Source organism: Salmo salar, chromosome ssa01 (assembly GCF_905237065.1).
Source record: "Salmo salar chromosome ssa01, Ssal_v3.1, whole genome shotgun sequence".
Classification (NCBI taxonomy): domain Eukaryota; kingdom Metazoa; phylum Chordata; class Actinopteri; order Salmoniformes; family Salmonidae; genus Salmo; species Salmo salar.
This window is the reverse complement of record NC_059442.1, coordinates 161,877,006-161,894,326: the sequence shown is the minus strand read 5'-3', so window position 1 is coordinate 161,894,326 and position 17,321 is coordinate 161,877,006. Positions and strand designations below refer to the sequence as shown.

General features: G+C 41.2%; 2 protein-coding genes across 2 annotated transcripts; one reads left to right on the top strand and one right to left on the bottom strand.

Annotated features, from left to right (window-relative positions):
• Window positions 1–2,177: 2,177 nt before the first annotated feature.
• Window positions 2,178–4,459, bottom strand: LOC106571154 (diacylglycerol O-acyltransferase 2). The gene has a single exon (XM_045693495.1). The coding sequence runs from the start codon at window positions 4,348–4,350 to the stop codon at window positions 3,370–3,372; it is 981 nt and encodes a 326-aa protein (XP_045549451.1). The 5' UTR covers window positions 4,351–4,459; the 3' UTR covers window positions 2,178–3,369.
• A 9,724-nt stretch (window positions 4,460–14,183) lies between these two features.
• Window positions 14,184–17,081, top strand: ctxn3 (cortexin 3). Its single transcript, XM_045693490.1, has one exon. It carries the CDS (start codon window positions 14,238–14,240, stop codon window positions 14,616–14,618), a length of 381 nt encoding a protein of 126 aa, XP_045549446.1. The 5' UTR covers window positions 14,184–14,237; the 3' UTR covers window positions 14,619–17,081.
• The last annotated feature ends 240 nt before the right edge of the window (window positions 17,082–17,321 follow it).

Below are 17,321 nucleotides of genomic sequence, written 5' to 3'. Positions count from 1 at the left end.
TATGGTCGAATCCAGAAACTATCCTCTCGAAAACAAAACGTTATTCCTGTTACATTGCACAACCTTCAGTGTTATGTCATAATTACGTAAAATTCTGGCAAATTAGTTTGCAACGAGCCAGGCGGCCCAAACTGTTGCATATACCCTGACTGCGTGCAATGAACGCAAAATGACACAATTTCACCTGGTTAATATTGCCTGCTAACCTGGATTTCTTTTAGCTAAATATGCAGGTTTAAAAATATATACTTCTGTGTATTGATTTTAAGAAAGGCATTGATGTTTATGGTTAGGTACAGTCGTGCAACGATTGTGCTTTTTTCACAAATGCGCTTTTGTTAAATCATCCCCGTTTGGCGAAGTCAGCTGTCTTTGTTAGGAAGAAATAGTCTTCACAGTTCGCAACGAGCCAGGCGGCCCAAACTGCTGCATATACCCTGACTCTGTTTGCAAGAGAAGTGACACATTTTCCCTAGTTAAAAGAAATTCATGTTAGCAGGCAATATTATCTAAATATGCAGGTTTAAAAATATATACTTGTGTATTGATTTTAAGAAAGGCATTGATGTTTATGGTTGGAGCAACGTGTACCTAAGCGATTATATGCAACGCAGGACAGGCTAGATAAACTAGTAATATCATCAACCATGTGTAGTTAACTAGTGATTATGATTGATTGATTGTTTTTTATAAGATAAGTTTAATGCTAGCTAGCAACCTCACTTAGCTTCTTACTGCATTCGATTAACCTCGTGGAGTGCAATGTAAAGCAGGTGGTTAGAGCGTTGGACGAGTTAACCGTAAGGTTGCAAGATTGAATCCCTGACCTGACAAGGTAAAAATCTGTCGTTCTGCCCTGAACAAGGCAGTTAACCCACCGTTCCTAGGCCGTCATTGAAAATAAGAATGTGTTCTTAACTGACATGCCTAGTTAAATAAAGGTCTAAAAAAAAAAAAAAAAAAATAAATAAATAAAACATCGGCCAAATCGGCGTCCAAAAATACCGATTTCCGATTGTTATGAAAACTTGAAATCGGCCATAATTAATCGGCCATTCCGATTAATCGGTGGACCTCTACTCAGTACTTTGTTGAAGCACCTTTGAAGGTGAATCTTCGCCCCAGTCTGAGGTCTTGAGTGCTCTGAAGCAGGTTTTCATAAATTATCTCCGGGATGCTGGCCTTCTAGGCAGAGTTGCAAAGAAAAAGCCAAAGAGACTGGTGTTTTGCTGGTACTATTTAATGAAGCTGCCAGTTGAGGACTTGTGAGGTGTCTGTTTCTCAAACTAGACACTCTAATGTACTTGTCCTCTTGCTCAGTTGTGCACCGGGGCCTCCCACTCCTCTTTCTATTCTGGTTAGAGCCAGTTTGCGCTGTTCTGTGAAGGGAGCACTACACAGCGTTGTACGAGATCTTCAGTTTCTTGGCAATTTCTCGCATGGAATAGTCTTCATTTCTCAGAACAAGAATAGACTGACGAGTTTCAGAAGAAAGTGCTTTATTTATCGAATCCACAAATGCTGATGCTCCAGATAGTCAACTAGTCTAAAGAAGGCCCGTTTTATTGCTTCTTTAATCAGAACAACAGTTTTCAGCTGTGCTAACATAATTGCAAAAGGGTTTCCTAATGATTAATTAGCCTTTTAAAATTATAAACTTGGATTAGCTAACACAACGTGCCATTGGAACACAGGAGTGATGGTTACTGATAATGGGCCTCTGTACGCCTATGTAGATATTCTATAAAAAAATCTGCCGTTTCCAGCTACAATAGTCATTTACAACATTAACAATGTCTACACTGTATTTCTAATCAATTTGATGTTATTTTAATGGACAAAAAATGTGCTTTGCTTTCAAAAACAAGGACATTTCTAAGTGACCCAAAACTTTTGAATGGTAGTGTATGTTAAATCTAGATTCATTTTCCATGTCAAAGATGATTGGGATAGTTGGGTAACAACTACTTTGTCCTGTAGAGAAGAGTATGCCTAATATGTTTATGTGATGAGAGAGAAAAATTGAAATGTTATGATAGATCTCTACAGCTTGTGAATCATAGCACTGAAAGACACTCCCACTCTGTTTATGTCCAAAACCTCTCACTGCAGCTATCTGTATCCACTTCGCAGTTCACAGGAAGGATTAAATAAATTAATACATTGTGACAAAATCCTGTGGTCAAAGTGAACCCTCATCACAAGCCAAATTTATTAAAATACATATCAGCAGAAATACATAATTTCTATATATTACTGTATTGCAAATAGTCAGTACTCGGCAGCTCTACCGCGCAAGTTATTAAAAGTCAACTGTTATACTTGAAATAATGTTATGATCCCTGATAAACATTGCTCAGGTGCTGCTGGTGGATACAAAGTCTGATTGATTATACTCAACATGTAAGCACAGTATTTCTTCATAAATCCCAAGTCGCACAATCAATCACTGTTTGTTATGAAATTGAGTGGATCTTAAAGGTATTCAGATTCATGGTTAAATTATTGCTACATATAAAGCATATACATTTTCCCCTTGAAATCATTCTTACAGTAAATGCAGTCAAAAGCTATGCGCCAATTAGCCAGGCAGCTTGGTGGATCCAGGGATCAATGATTGGGACATCGCTGGATCAGATGCTGAGTTGGAATGCTTTCATTCGAGAAGTCTCACTGAGTATGTTAACATGCATTCAATAATAGGATCGTTGTGAATACTCTGATTAATATAACAGTTTGATTAAAACATTGTTATGCTTTGCAAGATGAAAGAATTCCCTAAATATCCTGTTTACATGGACAGCTGATAATCAGGGTGCCTGATGGGACTTATAAAGAAATGTAGAAAATGACCAATAAAAATAAAGGTCCTATCACAGCAATCATATAATTTTATGGGAAGCCTATTTGATTCTGACTTCGGAATTATAGAGTTTGTATGCGAAACCTATTTCTTAGATGTATACTTTCGGATTATCTGAATTCAATTCACATGCGCCAAAGAGGGAGGCTCGTGCTGCTTATGATAGCACATGTGCAGATCAACTACACTGCAGTTGATCTGCACATGTGCTATCTGCACATGTGCTATCTGATTAAGGTATCCCAATAATTCAAAAGATTGCAAAAAAATATAGGTATTTTAATCCGTTTATGTTTACTTCGCTTATGACTTTACGCCGATTAAGATAATCATGACTACTGTCAAACTCGTAGTACTGTCATAATCAATATATAATCGATATGATCAGTTAATATAGAATTATTACCGTGCATGTAAACATACTCACTGTGGAGATCGGTGGGCTACAGTGCAGACAGAAGGACACCATGACAAATCACCTCATTCACATTGTCAAAATGATTGGCTTATGTGATCAGCAGCTCGTGGCTGTCTGAGAGTCCACAGCTGACTTTGTGCTCATTGAAGAGCTTGGCCAGGGACTCCATGTATAGGCCATGATAGTGGTCCACCTCCTCCTGAGTGGGAGAAGGCCTCTTTGGCACTGGGATAGGACTACCCACAACAATGGTGACAGGGCAGTGGTAAGGCATCCAGAGCCAGCGTTCACCCATGAACAAACAAGGGGCAAAGCCCATGATCTTCTTACAGAGTTGCTGTAACCTCCAGCCCATACTGCCTTCTGAGAAGATCACCTGGCGGAACATATCGTTCTCCCCATACGAGTAGACGGGCACCAGGTCAGCTCCAAACTCCAGGGCCACCTTGACGAAGCCTTTCCTTTGCTTCATAACCACAGCGTTGACCCCAGGCAGACTCAGCAGAGACTCAGCAGCACCCCCTATAATAATCACCAGCGCATTGCCTTTCCCACTTTTAGACAGTAGGTGCTTGAGACTGGGCTTGCTGACTGGACAACAACCTGTGGACATGACATATTCCCTGTAGAGGGGGATCTTGAAGAGGCCACTCAGGATGCAGAGACAGGAGCGCACACCAGGGAAGAGGTCCATAAAGCCACAGGCCTCCGTGGTGAAAGCAGTAAAGGCTCCGAGACTCAAGACCCCATGTGGATGACACCCTAAAATGTAGTTCTTGTTTGGGTTCAACTCCGCTGTCTTCACCAACTTCATTGGGAAGTAGTCCCTTACGAGCTTCCACACTTTCCAGTTTCTCACAAATGCAGTTCTCCTACCCCCTCTTTCAGGTGTGTGCCGGTCCTTTAACTGCCATATGAAGTAGAGAGTAGGCAGCAGCCACAGAGACGTAAACATAAGGTACACCATCAACCCAATACAAGCCGGACCAAAGAGGGGAACTGTCAGCACCGCTTGCAGAACACTGATATTCATCAGGAAATCTTTCCACTGAGTGTTTTCTTGCTTCATCCCTTCAACCTTTTCTGTCCTTTTCCCAAAGTTGTTCACAGCGTGACTGCGCGAACAAGTACAACGTTCCTGAGAGCACCAGTACCCTGTGTGAATGTACTTTGATCACAGTTCCAGTGAGGCTGCAGATAACAATCACTTCCACTCCCGCAACACTTTGATTAACATGACAGAGTCCAAAGTCTTTAACCATTTACAGCGCACCAAGTTAATAGTTTGAGTTTGAGCTTATTTTATTTTTACAGGGACATTAATCAACATTTCTGTAAAAGTGCCGGTTTTAGCCAGCCGGCTAATTTTCAACCGCACAGACAGTACAAAAAGCAACAAGACAAAATCCATAAAAGCAACAAAGTGTTTCCACACCTCACAAGCTACAGACAATAGATAACATGGAAAGCGGCAATACACAGCTAGGGATTATGTTCACAAATCTGATTGACCTTTAGTCATGTCTTCATGTAACTATATTAACAATACTATTATCGTAACTCGAGATAATCTGTTTACGAGAACACATCTCGGAGTGGAAGATTATGGCCCTTGGTGAGTTGCTGGATCAGCAGTCAAATCAAAGCCTCGGTTTGAACTCCATAGACTGTCGAGTTACAGCTCACAGCAGACAGACAATACATGGACTGCTTGGCAAGTTTAGAAAATCATGTTAGTCAGTTGCAATGTTTCAATCTCAAGTATATTCCAGCATGGACAAGCATTGAAATCTGGCATGATTGGCTGTGATTAAGACATATTCTACGCGGGCATACGCATATTACAAGATTAACTGACTTGCCTAGTTAAATAAAAAATGTTGACGTCGAATGCTTATGCAGGCATCGAAAAGATCTGATATTTTGTGTGTGTTCTTGTCACATCCTGGCCAGTCTAAGGGTTAATTGGTATTGTAGTTTGGTCAGGACGTGGCAGAGGGTATTTGTTTTATGTGGTTAGGGGTGGTGTGTTTGTTGTAGGGCAGTTGATTTAGGTATTCCGGGGTTTTTGGGCACTGTTTGATTTTCATGTATTCTATGTTGAGTCTAGTGTGTCTGTTTCTATGTTTGGGTTCATTGGGGTTGGGACTCTCAATTGAAGGCAGGTGTTGTCTATTTGCCTTTGATTGAGAGTCCCATATATGAGGGTGTGTTTGTGTTTGTCTTTTGTGGGAGATTGATTTTGCACTGCGTTAGTATAGCCTGCAAAACTGTCATTCGTCGTCGTCGTCGTTGTTGTTGTTTTCTTGTTTTCTCGTGTTCAACGTCATTTAATAAATTAAGATGATGAGCACCAACTCTACTGCGTATTGGTCCACGTTCTCAGACGACGATTTCTCTATATCATCGGAAGATGAAGAAAGCTGTGACAGTTCTATTTCCTCCCCTCTGTATTCCTCAGCCCCACCCCCACGCATCACCACCCCTGTGTGTGTGGCATTAGTTCACAGACAAGGAAAGGCAGGATATTTTAACCCATGAAACATCAATTACTTAATGCAGAAGTCTCCCCTCACGGTCTAAATGAATATTGATTTTAAAGGTTAAAATCGATGGAATGGATCTTTACTGGCTCGGTTATTGCTGTAGTCAATTAACAATAATTCCCAGTCGAATGTATGTGATTAATAAGTGTTGTGTATGGTCAGTTGTGTAAGTTTTTTTTCTCCTACACAAAGGGTAGAAAGGACAACAAGAACACTTCACTGTGCTCTTATTAGGTACCCTAGTGGTTAAGAGCATTGGACCAGTAACCAAAAGGTTGCTGGTTTGAATCCCCATGCTGAATAGGTGAAAAATATTGCCCATGAGCAAGGTACTTAACCCAAATTGCTCTGGATTAGAGTGTCTGCTGAAATGTAAAAAAAAAAAAATTGATTTATGAACATACTTATTACCCCCTATACGAGACTATGAAATATAACAATAAAACCATGTATAATCCTTGCTGACAACAGTCATGCCAATGCCCTCTAACAGGCAAAATGTACTACAAGAACACACATACCATTATTGCATTACTCTGACAGTGCATATTGCATTAAGTCCCTCTCCAAGGTCCTTCAAGTTGTACTTTCCCTGCCCGTGTTCCCTTGTGATGTCTTGAGCAAATGTTCCTACAGCAGGTCGGTTTGTCTCCAGACGTACCCTTTTCACAGATCCCCTGTTGCATTTTAATAAGCATTTCGCTATGGACCCGATTCCAGCCGGAGTTAAGCACGCATAAATGGAACATAGTTCCCTTTTTATGCACTTTTCTCTCTCTGCGTATTCTGACCTTGAACTTAAGCGTGAGAATAGCGTGCTATTCACCTGCTATTTGTTTTTGTGTGCAGATCCAATAAATGAAGGTGTGGTGGAGGTGTGTCTACAGACACACCTTATTCTGATCTTGACTTAATGCCCTAATAATTCCATCACCTTTACACGTGAGGCTACCATGAATAAGGTCTAGCGAACCTACCAGTTCCACGTGAAAATAGCGTCAACTAAAGTTTTTCCTATAGAAATTACACCATTCTCCATGTACTGTCATTTCCAACTTGATAAGAGCTATTGATAAGAGCTATTGATAAGAGCTAGGTAATTGAGTAATCTGTTTGGATAAGGGAACTGTGTATATAAATTACACTTATTTTAGATCTATTTTACCTTATAATCGCTGGAGACAATGTGAAACCAGTCATATGGCAGCAAACTGAAGCAAATCAACATTTCCCACAGTAGTTTATGAAACGCTGTGCCATTATGCAGAATTTAAATTGTACAGCCTTTTAACTTGCAGGGATGGGCACCCTCGAATGTCTTAATTATAGGCTACCGTGACATTCTCTGTTTTCTGTTTCTATCATGTATCGACCGTCAGTAGGCCTAATAACAAAACATATTCAATTTCCTGTTAGTTCCCTTCAGTTGGTATAGCCTACATTATAATTCCATTTAATTCCATTGTTTAGTTTACCTTCATTTGCTTCCTCTGTAAACACTGTGACAGCCATGTAGTTGTTGCTGAGGATAATATAAAAAAAGACATGTAGGCTAATTCAATCATTATGAAGCGGAGCGCAGACCAAGCAGTTTGAACCTGATGCATGGCACAATACTTGACTGCGTCATCACACAGTTCCATGATTAGTGCAGGCAATAGACGAGGGTATAGCCTACTATTGTACACTATTCTCCCTATTATAAATCTATGTACACTAATCTTCCAATATTACCATGAGTTAAAGAACTGAATGTGGCAATTTTCAGAATGAATCAAAACACAGTTTTCTTTCTTTTGTGCGTAAGGGCTCTCCAAACCTGTTTTTTGTGATTTGAAAATACTTTCCTAACACTAAATAATCTACAAGATTAGAGTATTTTTATATCTACCAACTGCTGCCGAAACGGAGACGAATATTTAAATGTTTCATTGATCCCTAATATTCTGAACCCATTCTCTCAATATATTCTATTAAGTCTGTAAACAAAATTCTACCTAAAAGGTACACTGTATTTAAAGGGATGGCTTAAGATAAATGTACTTAAAAACCTATTGAATGAAAACTCCACAAGAAAATCTGTTGGCAGGCAAGTGGGAGGGTTTTCAGCTGTTCAATTACATTTATTCAGCGCGCGCAAGGGAACCACGCCTGCAAAGCCCGTTACGCATCTTCATAAGGTAAGTCTGAAAACCAACTACTGAGAAGTGTGTAGGAAAGGCATGCGTAAGATAAGGCTTAATTTCGGAAATCTAAATCGGGCCCTATAGGAATATGTTATGGATATAAACTTTGTTGTGTTTCTCTAAGGCATTGTGGTTTCATAATAGTTTAACAGAGAAATTATTGTTAATCTTTGATATTACAAAGTTTTTTAATATTAATGTTCCTTCTCATTTTTTTGTCAGCACAGGGCAAATTTCAGGTCTGCTGAGCACAAACTTGAATGTTGTGAAAATTCTGTGCAACTTCAAAGACGCATTTAATGCGAACACTGAGGCTGTACCCACTTTAAGTTACAGTTTTAACAGCGGCCAAGTAGGCTACTGTGGCTATTTGATCATAATGTAGGCCTTCCAGAGTGTCCTACCATCAAAAACAATGGAAAACATGCATCCCATTGTAACATGGAAAGAGCTGTTCTATCATTCAGCCACAGCAGCCGCCAATGTGTGGTGTTCAATGTAGGCCTACATTCCATGAGAAAAAAAACATGCAGGGCTTGACATTAACCTGTTTATCCACTATCCACACACTTTTGTTGTGTTGTTTGATGCAAGAAACCACTTTTCAAAATAAAATGCTTTATTATTCCCATAACATTATTACAGAGAATCAGACACATTATTCTACCCTCTGCTTATTGACTTCTAAGCTTATTCAAGCCTGTCCCAAAATACAACACTGTATTTTTACCTGACAAAGCTCTTTACCTGACTTGTTTTTCAAAGATGTCTAGAAATGTACACATTTTGTGCTCTTGTAGGAAGCAATCACTCCCCTATTGCTGACCCTATTGGGTCGAGAGTTTCAAGTTCCCTGGTGTCCACATCACCAACGAACTATCATGGTCCAAACACACCACGACAGTCATGAAGAGGGCACGACAACAACTTTTCCCCCTCAGGAGACTGAAATGATTTGGCATGGTCCTCATATCCTCATATCCTCAAAATGTTATACAGCTGCACCATTGAGAGCATCCTGACCGGTTGCATCACCACCTGGTATGACAACTGCTAGACTATTCTCTCTGCTACCACACGGCAAGCGGTACCGGAGCACCAAGTCTAGGTCCAAAAGGCTCCTTAACAGCTTCTACCCTCAAGCCATAAGACTGTTGAACAATTAATCAAATGGCTACCTGGACTATTTACATTGACCCCCCTCCCCCTTTTTACACTGCTGCTACTCGCTGTTTATTATCTATGCCCCTACCTACATGTACATATTACCTTGTTATTATGTTACTTTTCATAACATTTTTACTTGAGTTTATTTAGTAAATATTTTGTTAATCTATTTCTTGAACTGCATTGTTGGTTAAGGGTTTGTAAGTAAGCATTTCAAGGTAAGGTCTACACCTGTTGTATTCGATGTATGTGACAAGTACAATTTGATTTGATTTTGTCTATAACTGGGCTAAGAACTCACTAACTAGCAAAGGATACAGTGCATTGGGAAAGTATTCAGACCCCTTCCCTTTTTCAACATTTTTGTTACGTTACAGCCTTATTCAAAAATGATTTACATTATTTTTTTCTCCTTAATCAATCTACACACAATACCCCATAATTACAAAGCAAAAATAGTTTTTTTTAGAAATGTTTGCAAAAGTATTTAAAAATAAAAAACAGAAATACCTTATTTACATAAGTATTCAGACCCTTTGCTATGAGAGTCAAACTTGAGCTCAGGTGCATCCTGTTTCCATTGATCATCCCTCGAGATGTTTCTATAACTTGATTGGAGTCCACCTGTGGTAAATTAAATTGATTGGACATGATTTTGAAAGGCACATACCTGTCTATGTAAGGTCCCACAGTTGACAGTGCATGTCAGAGCAAAAACCACGCCATGATGTCGAAGGAATGGTCCGCAGAGCTCAGTGACAGGATTGTGTCTGCAGCATTGAAGGTCCCCAAGAACACAGTGGCCTCCATCATTCTTAATTGGAAGAAGTTTGGAACCACCAAGACTCTTCCTAGAGCTGGCCACCCGGCCAAACTGAGCAATCGCGGGATGGCCTTGGTCAGGGAGGTGACCAAGAACCCGATGGTCACTCTGACAGAGCTCCAGAGTTCCTCTGTGGAGATGGGAGAACCTTCCAGAAGGACAACCATCTCTGCAGCACTCCACCAATCAGACCCTTATAGTAGAGTGGCCAGCCGGAAGCAACTCCTCAGTAAAAGGCAGGTGACAACCCGCTTAGAGTTTGCCAAAAGGCACCTAAAAGACTCTCATACCATGAGAAACAAGATTCTCATGTCTGATGAAACCAAAATTGAACTCTTTGGCTTGAATGTCAAGTGTCAATGTCTGGAGGAAACCTGGCACCACTTCTCCATCACAGAGAAGATAATCTTCCCACCGAGGCAGCAGGGCTGGGAGGAGGAAGGATCTCAGCAAACATAGAATGTTCTTAGAATGATAGGTGAAATTGTTAGGTGATATTTCTCTTCAGCTTTAAAAGGTTGAATTAAAGGTCACTAGCTAACATTAAGGATTGTTTTGGAAATGCTTGGTTCGTATTGCAGGAACCATTCTTAAAGACCTATACCTTTTATAAGATACTTTGTGACAATCAAATTCTAACTTCGATACAGCATAGCCTGACCATCAAACTAAGGTTGGTTTCAATAATGATCTGCCCAGGGGAAAAAATAAAAAATAAAAACAGGTTCTAAGAACAACACTTTGTTAGCGTTCCAAAGACGGTGTCTGCAGACAGGGTCTAGCTGTGGTTTGTTGTTTTAGTTCGTAGGGGGAAGCTCGTGGTTGGTTGAGCAAGACGGACAGGACAGACACAACAAGACTGCAGAGCCAGTCAAATCACCCTCTGACACTGACAGAGACAGTGCAATTCCCTGTTTCCATTAAGAGATGGTCTATAGTGTATATTCATTCAACTGCAGAGTGATATCTAGAAGCCGTTGTACTTCCCATAATGGGCCTGTTCATACGTTAAATGGTGTGTGACTGTTATTGTGCTTCCTGTAATGTGTTGTGTAATGCTTTATGCTCACTTGTTCTAATGTCAGAAAAGTCTGTTCTTGCTGATAAAGTGAATTGGACAGTGGACTTTTGAATTTCCCTTTTCTGCAAAGTGAGCGAGAGTGGAGAGAGAGAGAAATTAAGCAAGAAAGGGACTGGAATTTCAAGCCTCAGATGTTGTGTGTTGTACAGTAGTCTATATGACTCCTGATCTGAAAGACAAAATCCTCAGCTACGGTACATCGACATTGACACCAAGCCTCTCAGAGGGACGTCACTGAAGTAGCTCCATAAATTGAACTACCTGTCAAAGAATAGATATCCCACCGTTGTGTTCTAACGTTCTTTCTGACAACATTTCCCTGTTTCTGAAAGAATTGTGCTCTGTTTACTGCATTGCACCAGTACCTCAATGCCTGAGTATTTGTGTGTGTGTGCGGGTGCGTGCGTGTGTGTGTGCGTGTGGGTGCGTGCTTGCGTGTGTGCATGTGTATGCGTGTGTGTGTGTGTGTGGGTGCGTGTACGGGTGCATGTATGCTTGTATGTGTGGGTGCGGGTGTGTGTGCGGGTGCGTGTGTGTGTGTGTGTACGGGTGCGTGTGCATGTGCATGTGTAGGTTGAGTTCCAGTTGGGTCGACTTCTACTGTACAACAATGCTAGCATTGTTTTTCCCAGTGTGTGTCTAGGCTAATGTATAGCTATGAATTTCTGCATCAGATGTTTCAAAGACTGGAGACTATCACCATTGACTGAATATTTCTACAATCCCTGGCACACAGAAACCCTTCCGCAAGACTGCTTTATTAGTCATTCATTCATTCACCAAGGTATTGATATATTCAGCTCTCTACCTCCAGCTCTGACTGAAAAATAGCTCTCCAAACAATCACCAATGCTGCACTAAACCAAAGCCAACAGATTGCTTTGCAACAGATCAAATCAAATGTTGGAAGCGCAAGTCTAATGCGGCTGCCATAGACTCTTGTTTATCCCTCATCGTTACAGTCCTAAACTGTTTTGTTCCTCTGCAGTACTGTTTGAACGGAGAATAAGACACATTTAATGGGTCTGTTTATTGTATTTTCTTTCTTCATTTGCAGCAGTCTGACTGTGAGTCAGTGTGTGTCCTCTTCAACAGAGAGAGAGAGAGAGAGAGAGAGAGAGAGAGAGATAGTGCTTCAATAGAATGAAGATGATACATCAGCCGCCTCCGTCTCTCCTTTCCTCTCGCCCTCTTTATCTCTGACTATCTCGCTCTCCTGTCTCTCTCCTTCCCTTTATGTCTCCCTCTCTCTCCAGTCTCTCTGTTTTCTAATGTGTCCTGAGTGTGAACAAGCCTGAGCCTCTCAGTTTTAAGACTAAATATGTGCCAGGCATTGATCTGCTCGGAGAAGGCTGCTGCCACATACCTGTCTTTGATTTGAAGAACTCCCACTGTGTTTTAGAAACCTGAATTAAAGAACGCACTCATTTAAAGTCCCCCACTCACTGCCTATTTGCTGCCATTTTAGAGACTGCATGATGAAGAATGTGAAATTAGTCATGTTTAAAATGTAGAGGCTTTTAGAGATGTATTTTATAGACTTTAGCCTTGCCAGGCTACCCAAACTACTTGCTCTGGCCAAACGCTACGTCATGCCCACAGACATTAGTTTCTTCTCCGCAATGAGTCTATTTTGACATTTCCCATTCTTAAAATAAAGTGGTGATCCTAACTGACCTAAGACAGGGAATTTTTACTAGGATTAAATGTCAGGAATTGTGAAAAACTGAGTTTAAATGTATTTGTTTAAGGTTTATGTAAACTTCTGACTTGAACTGTAACTACATGAGGTAGTCTGCACTCCTCGCAGTTCAAACCAAGCTGTGAATCAGTTGTGACAACTTACTGACACCCAAATCTGCACTTGCCAACTTGACTTTGGTCACCATTTTAGAAGCAGCAGCACTGCATGGGGAACTGTGGACTTTTCAGACAGGATATATATCTGAGGAACACAGCAGCTGACATAGCTCACTGCAACTTAATATATGGCAGGTGGCATTTGACAAATAAACTTTTCAATCAAAATAACTTTTGTCAAAGAACTTTTGTAAATATACACTTTACAATTAAGCTTCCGTCAAATTAATTTCCTATGTCCTTGTGTTAATTCAATCAGTTCTAAAATAAACACCAAAGCTTGCAGCTTTCAAATTTTGAAGGTGGCATTTAAATAAAGAAAAAATGCATTTAAAAAAGAAACTTGGATGTTTTGAGGCAGTTCTAAGGTGCTTGAAAGTTCTCATAGGACTTCTTCCATCAGGAATTGCCATATGTCATTTTCTGTTAATTGAATCCGTATTTCGTTTTTTAAGCTTGTCTGTTTGATTTATTGCAGTATAAATCGTATCAGAGTGGATTGTGTCTTACTTCTTCTTTGTAGAGCCAGTCAAATCTATAAAAGGTGTCAGAAAAATTGCAGTGCTTGGCACTCGTATTTCAAACAAGTTCTTGATTTATCCTAGAATACCTTAAAGATAAATTACTCAGCACAGCACAGAATATGGACTCACAACGATTTTTTGAAGTTATTAAAATGAAAGTGAAAAGGGTAACTGGGGACACCTTGTCGCGTTCCCGTTTTTCCTTGTTTCAGATAAATGTAATAGAAACAGTAGCACAAGCAAAAAACTATTTCACCCTGTAGTTGGAATTTTGCTTAAGAAATTGGTTTTGTTTGTCTGTTCTTCAGATACGCTGTACCATCCCTCAAATTTGGCCCATCATATTCGCGTTGAGTCAACATTTTCATGTTCAGGTGACGAATAACAAAATACTGTTCCCGTTCTGACTGTAATGGTTTTACACAGATTCTGTCTCTGTCTGTCTATCTTTCTCTGAGCTCACTTTTTTCCTCTCTTTCTTTCTCCCTGCACTGCTGTCTGTCTTTTTGTCCTAACCTCTTTTCCCTGTCTGTCTCTCGTCCCCTATCTCCCCTTCTCTGTTCCCACCTCTCTTTCCCTCCATCTCCTCCCCCTTCCTTCTCTCTTCTCTCTCCTCTCCCTCAATCCCCCTCTCCCCACCCCACCCCTCCCTGCTCTGTCTCGTTGTTTTCACCCACCTCTTCCTCCCTCCCTCTCTCTCCCTCACCCCCTTCCCCACCTCTCCCCCACTCTCTATTTCTGTCTAGACAATGAGGTCCGTCTGGAGGGGATGAGGGATGGGGCTGGCTTCATGAGGATGCCAGAGCACCCCCTGTGGGAGCCCCGTAGCCTAGCCGCCCAGCACCTCTCCTCCTGGATGACGGAGGGTGAGCCCTTCACCTCTCCTCTCTCCCTGCTGCACTCTGCCGGAGGACAGCGCCTCTCCTCGTCCTCTTCCTCATCAGTGGCCACTACTGCTCTTGTCGCCGCCATGACCCTGGAGCAGAAGACCACCTTCGCCCTGGTCCTCTTCCTCTTCGGTGTCCTCCTCATCCTAATCGTGCGGTGCTTCCGCATTCTGCTGGACCCCTACCGCAGCATGCCCACCTCCACCTGGGCAGACGGCCTGGACGGGCTGGAGAAGGGCCAGTTCGACTATACACTGGCATAGGGGGTTAGGCGTCCATGTACTGTATACTGTACACACACACACACACACACACACACACACACACACACACACACACACACACACACACACACACACACACACACACACACACACACACACACACACACACACACACACATGAACATGCAGAATGGCTGCATCCACCTTGGCTGACGGTCTGGATGGGCTATAGAGAATGGTTAGTTTGATCACAAGCTGTGGTGTAAGGATACAGACCTACATGCATTGTATGTCATGAAATACACACACACACATATATACACACACACACACACACACACACACACACCACCCACACACATGTGGTTGCATCCTCCTGGATTCACGGTATGCATGGTCAAGAGAAGTGCCGGTTTAACCACACACATACACATACACACACACACACACACACACACACACACACATTGTATGTCATGAAATACACACACATAATACACACACACACACACATATACACACACACACACACACACCCCCACACACATGTGGTTGCATCCTCCTGGACTCACGGTATGCATGGTCAAGAGAAGTGCCGGTTTAACCACACACACACACACACACACACACACACACACACACACACACACACACACACACACACACACACACACACACACACACACACACACATACACACACATACACACTCTGCAGTGTGGTTGCATCCTTCTGGGTTCACTTTCTCCCACTTGTTTACACTGTAGACAGCTAATGTCACTCACACACACTGACACAAGAGGCCACCTGGGGCTCCTTCAGTGCCTCACTCCTACAGGGTAGTTCTCATCCTCCTCCTTCTCGTCCTCCTCACCGTTCAAGTTGACAACAATGTCAACGCTATTTCAACCCTCCTCCTCGTAATACCTCACCATCCGAGTCAAGAACTAAACTATTTCAACCCTCCTCATAATACCTCACCATCCGAGTCAAGAACTAAACCATTTCAACCCTCCTCCTCATAATACCTCACCATCCGAGTCAAGAACTAAACCATTTCAACCCTCCTCCTCATAATACCTCACCATCCGAGTCAAGAACTAAACCATTTCAACCCTCCTCCTCGTAATACCTCACCATCCGAGTCAAGAACTAAACCATTTCAACTCTCCTCCTCGTAATACCTCACCATCCGAGTCAAGAACTAAACTATTTCAACCCTCCTCCTCGTAATACCTCACCATCCGAGTCAAGAACTAAACTATTTCAACCCTCCTCCTCGTAATACCTCACCATCCGAGTCAAGAACTAAACTATTTCAACCCTCCTCCTCGTAATACCTCACCATCCGAGTCAAGAACTAAACCATTTCAACCCTCCTCCTCGTAATACCTCACCATCCGAGTCAAGAACTAAACCATTTCAACCCTCCTCCTCGTAATACCTCACCATCCGAGTCAAGAACTAAACTATTTCAACCCTCCTCCTCGTAATACCTCACCATCCGAGTCAAGAACTAAACTATTTCAACCCTCCTCCTCGTAATACCTCACCATCCGAGTCAAGAACTAAACCATTTCAACCCTCCTCCTCATAATACCTCACCATCCGAGTCAAGAACTAAACTATTTCAACCCTCCTCCTCGTAATACCTCACCATCCGAGTCAAGAACTAAACCATTTCAACCCTCCTCCTCATAATACCTCACCATCCGAGTCAAGAACTAAACTATTTCAACCCTCCTCCTCGTAATACCTCACCATCCGAGTCAAGAACTAAACTATTTCAACCCTCCTCCTCATAATACCTCACCATCCGAGTCAAGAACTAAACTATTTCAACCCTCCTCCTCATAATACCTCACCATCCGAGTCAAGAACTAAACTATTTCAACCCTCCTCCTCATAATACCTCACCATCCGAGTCAAGAACTAAACTATTTCAACCCTCCTCCTCATAATACCTCACCATCCGAGTCAAGAACTATGCCAACGCTATGTCAACCTGTGCTGTCGTAGGCTGCTAAGTTATTCAACTTTGTACTAAAGGAACATTTGAAATCTTCTACTGTCCTGGAGGAGTGTTGTTGTTGATATATGTATGTCCCAAAGATGTGTGTTCAGAATGTTAAATGCTGAATGTTGACCTAACATATTATGATGATCGTTTTGTCATTTTACAATCATTGCACATAATTGAATTATGTTAATGTGTTATAGAAGGACGTATTTACACAATCAGGGAATTCGATTTAGGATGAGATTATTTTCAATGGACAAAAACAAGCATTCCTCATCTTGTTTTTGTAGCTCAATAATTTGACATTGTTAGTATAGATTAAGATAATAGCTGATATCATTTGACCCAGTCAGCAGATGGCTAGAAGGGAGACATAAATGTACATATTATATCTATCTATCTATCTATCTATCTATCTATCTATCTATCTATCTATCTATCTATCTATCTATCTATCTATCTATCTATCTATCTATCTATCTATCTATCTATCTATCTATCTATCTATCTATCTATCTATCTATCTATCTATCTATCTATCTATAAATACATATATCTATCTATCTATAAATACATATATCTATGAATACATCGATCTATCTATCTATCTATCTATCTATCTATCTATCTATCTATCTATCTATCTATCTATCTATCTATCTATCTATCTATCTATCTATCTATCTATCTATCTATCTATCTATCTATCTATCTATCTATCT

Excerpts from the sequence above, each read along its gene's own strand:
- ctxn3 (XM_045693490.1), top strand. The coding sequence starts at position 14,238 with ATGAGGGATGGGGCTGGCTTCATGAGGATGCCAGAGCACCCCCTGTGG.
- LOC106571154 (XM_045693495.1), bottom strand. The coding sequence starts at position 4,350 with ATGAAGCAAGAAAACACTCAGTGGAAAGATTTCCTGATGAATATCAGT.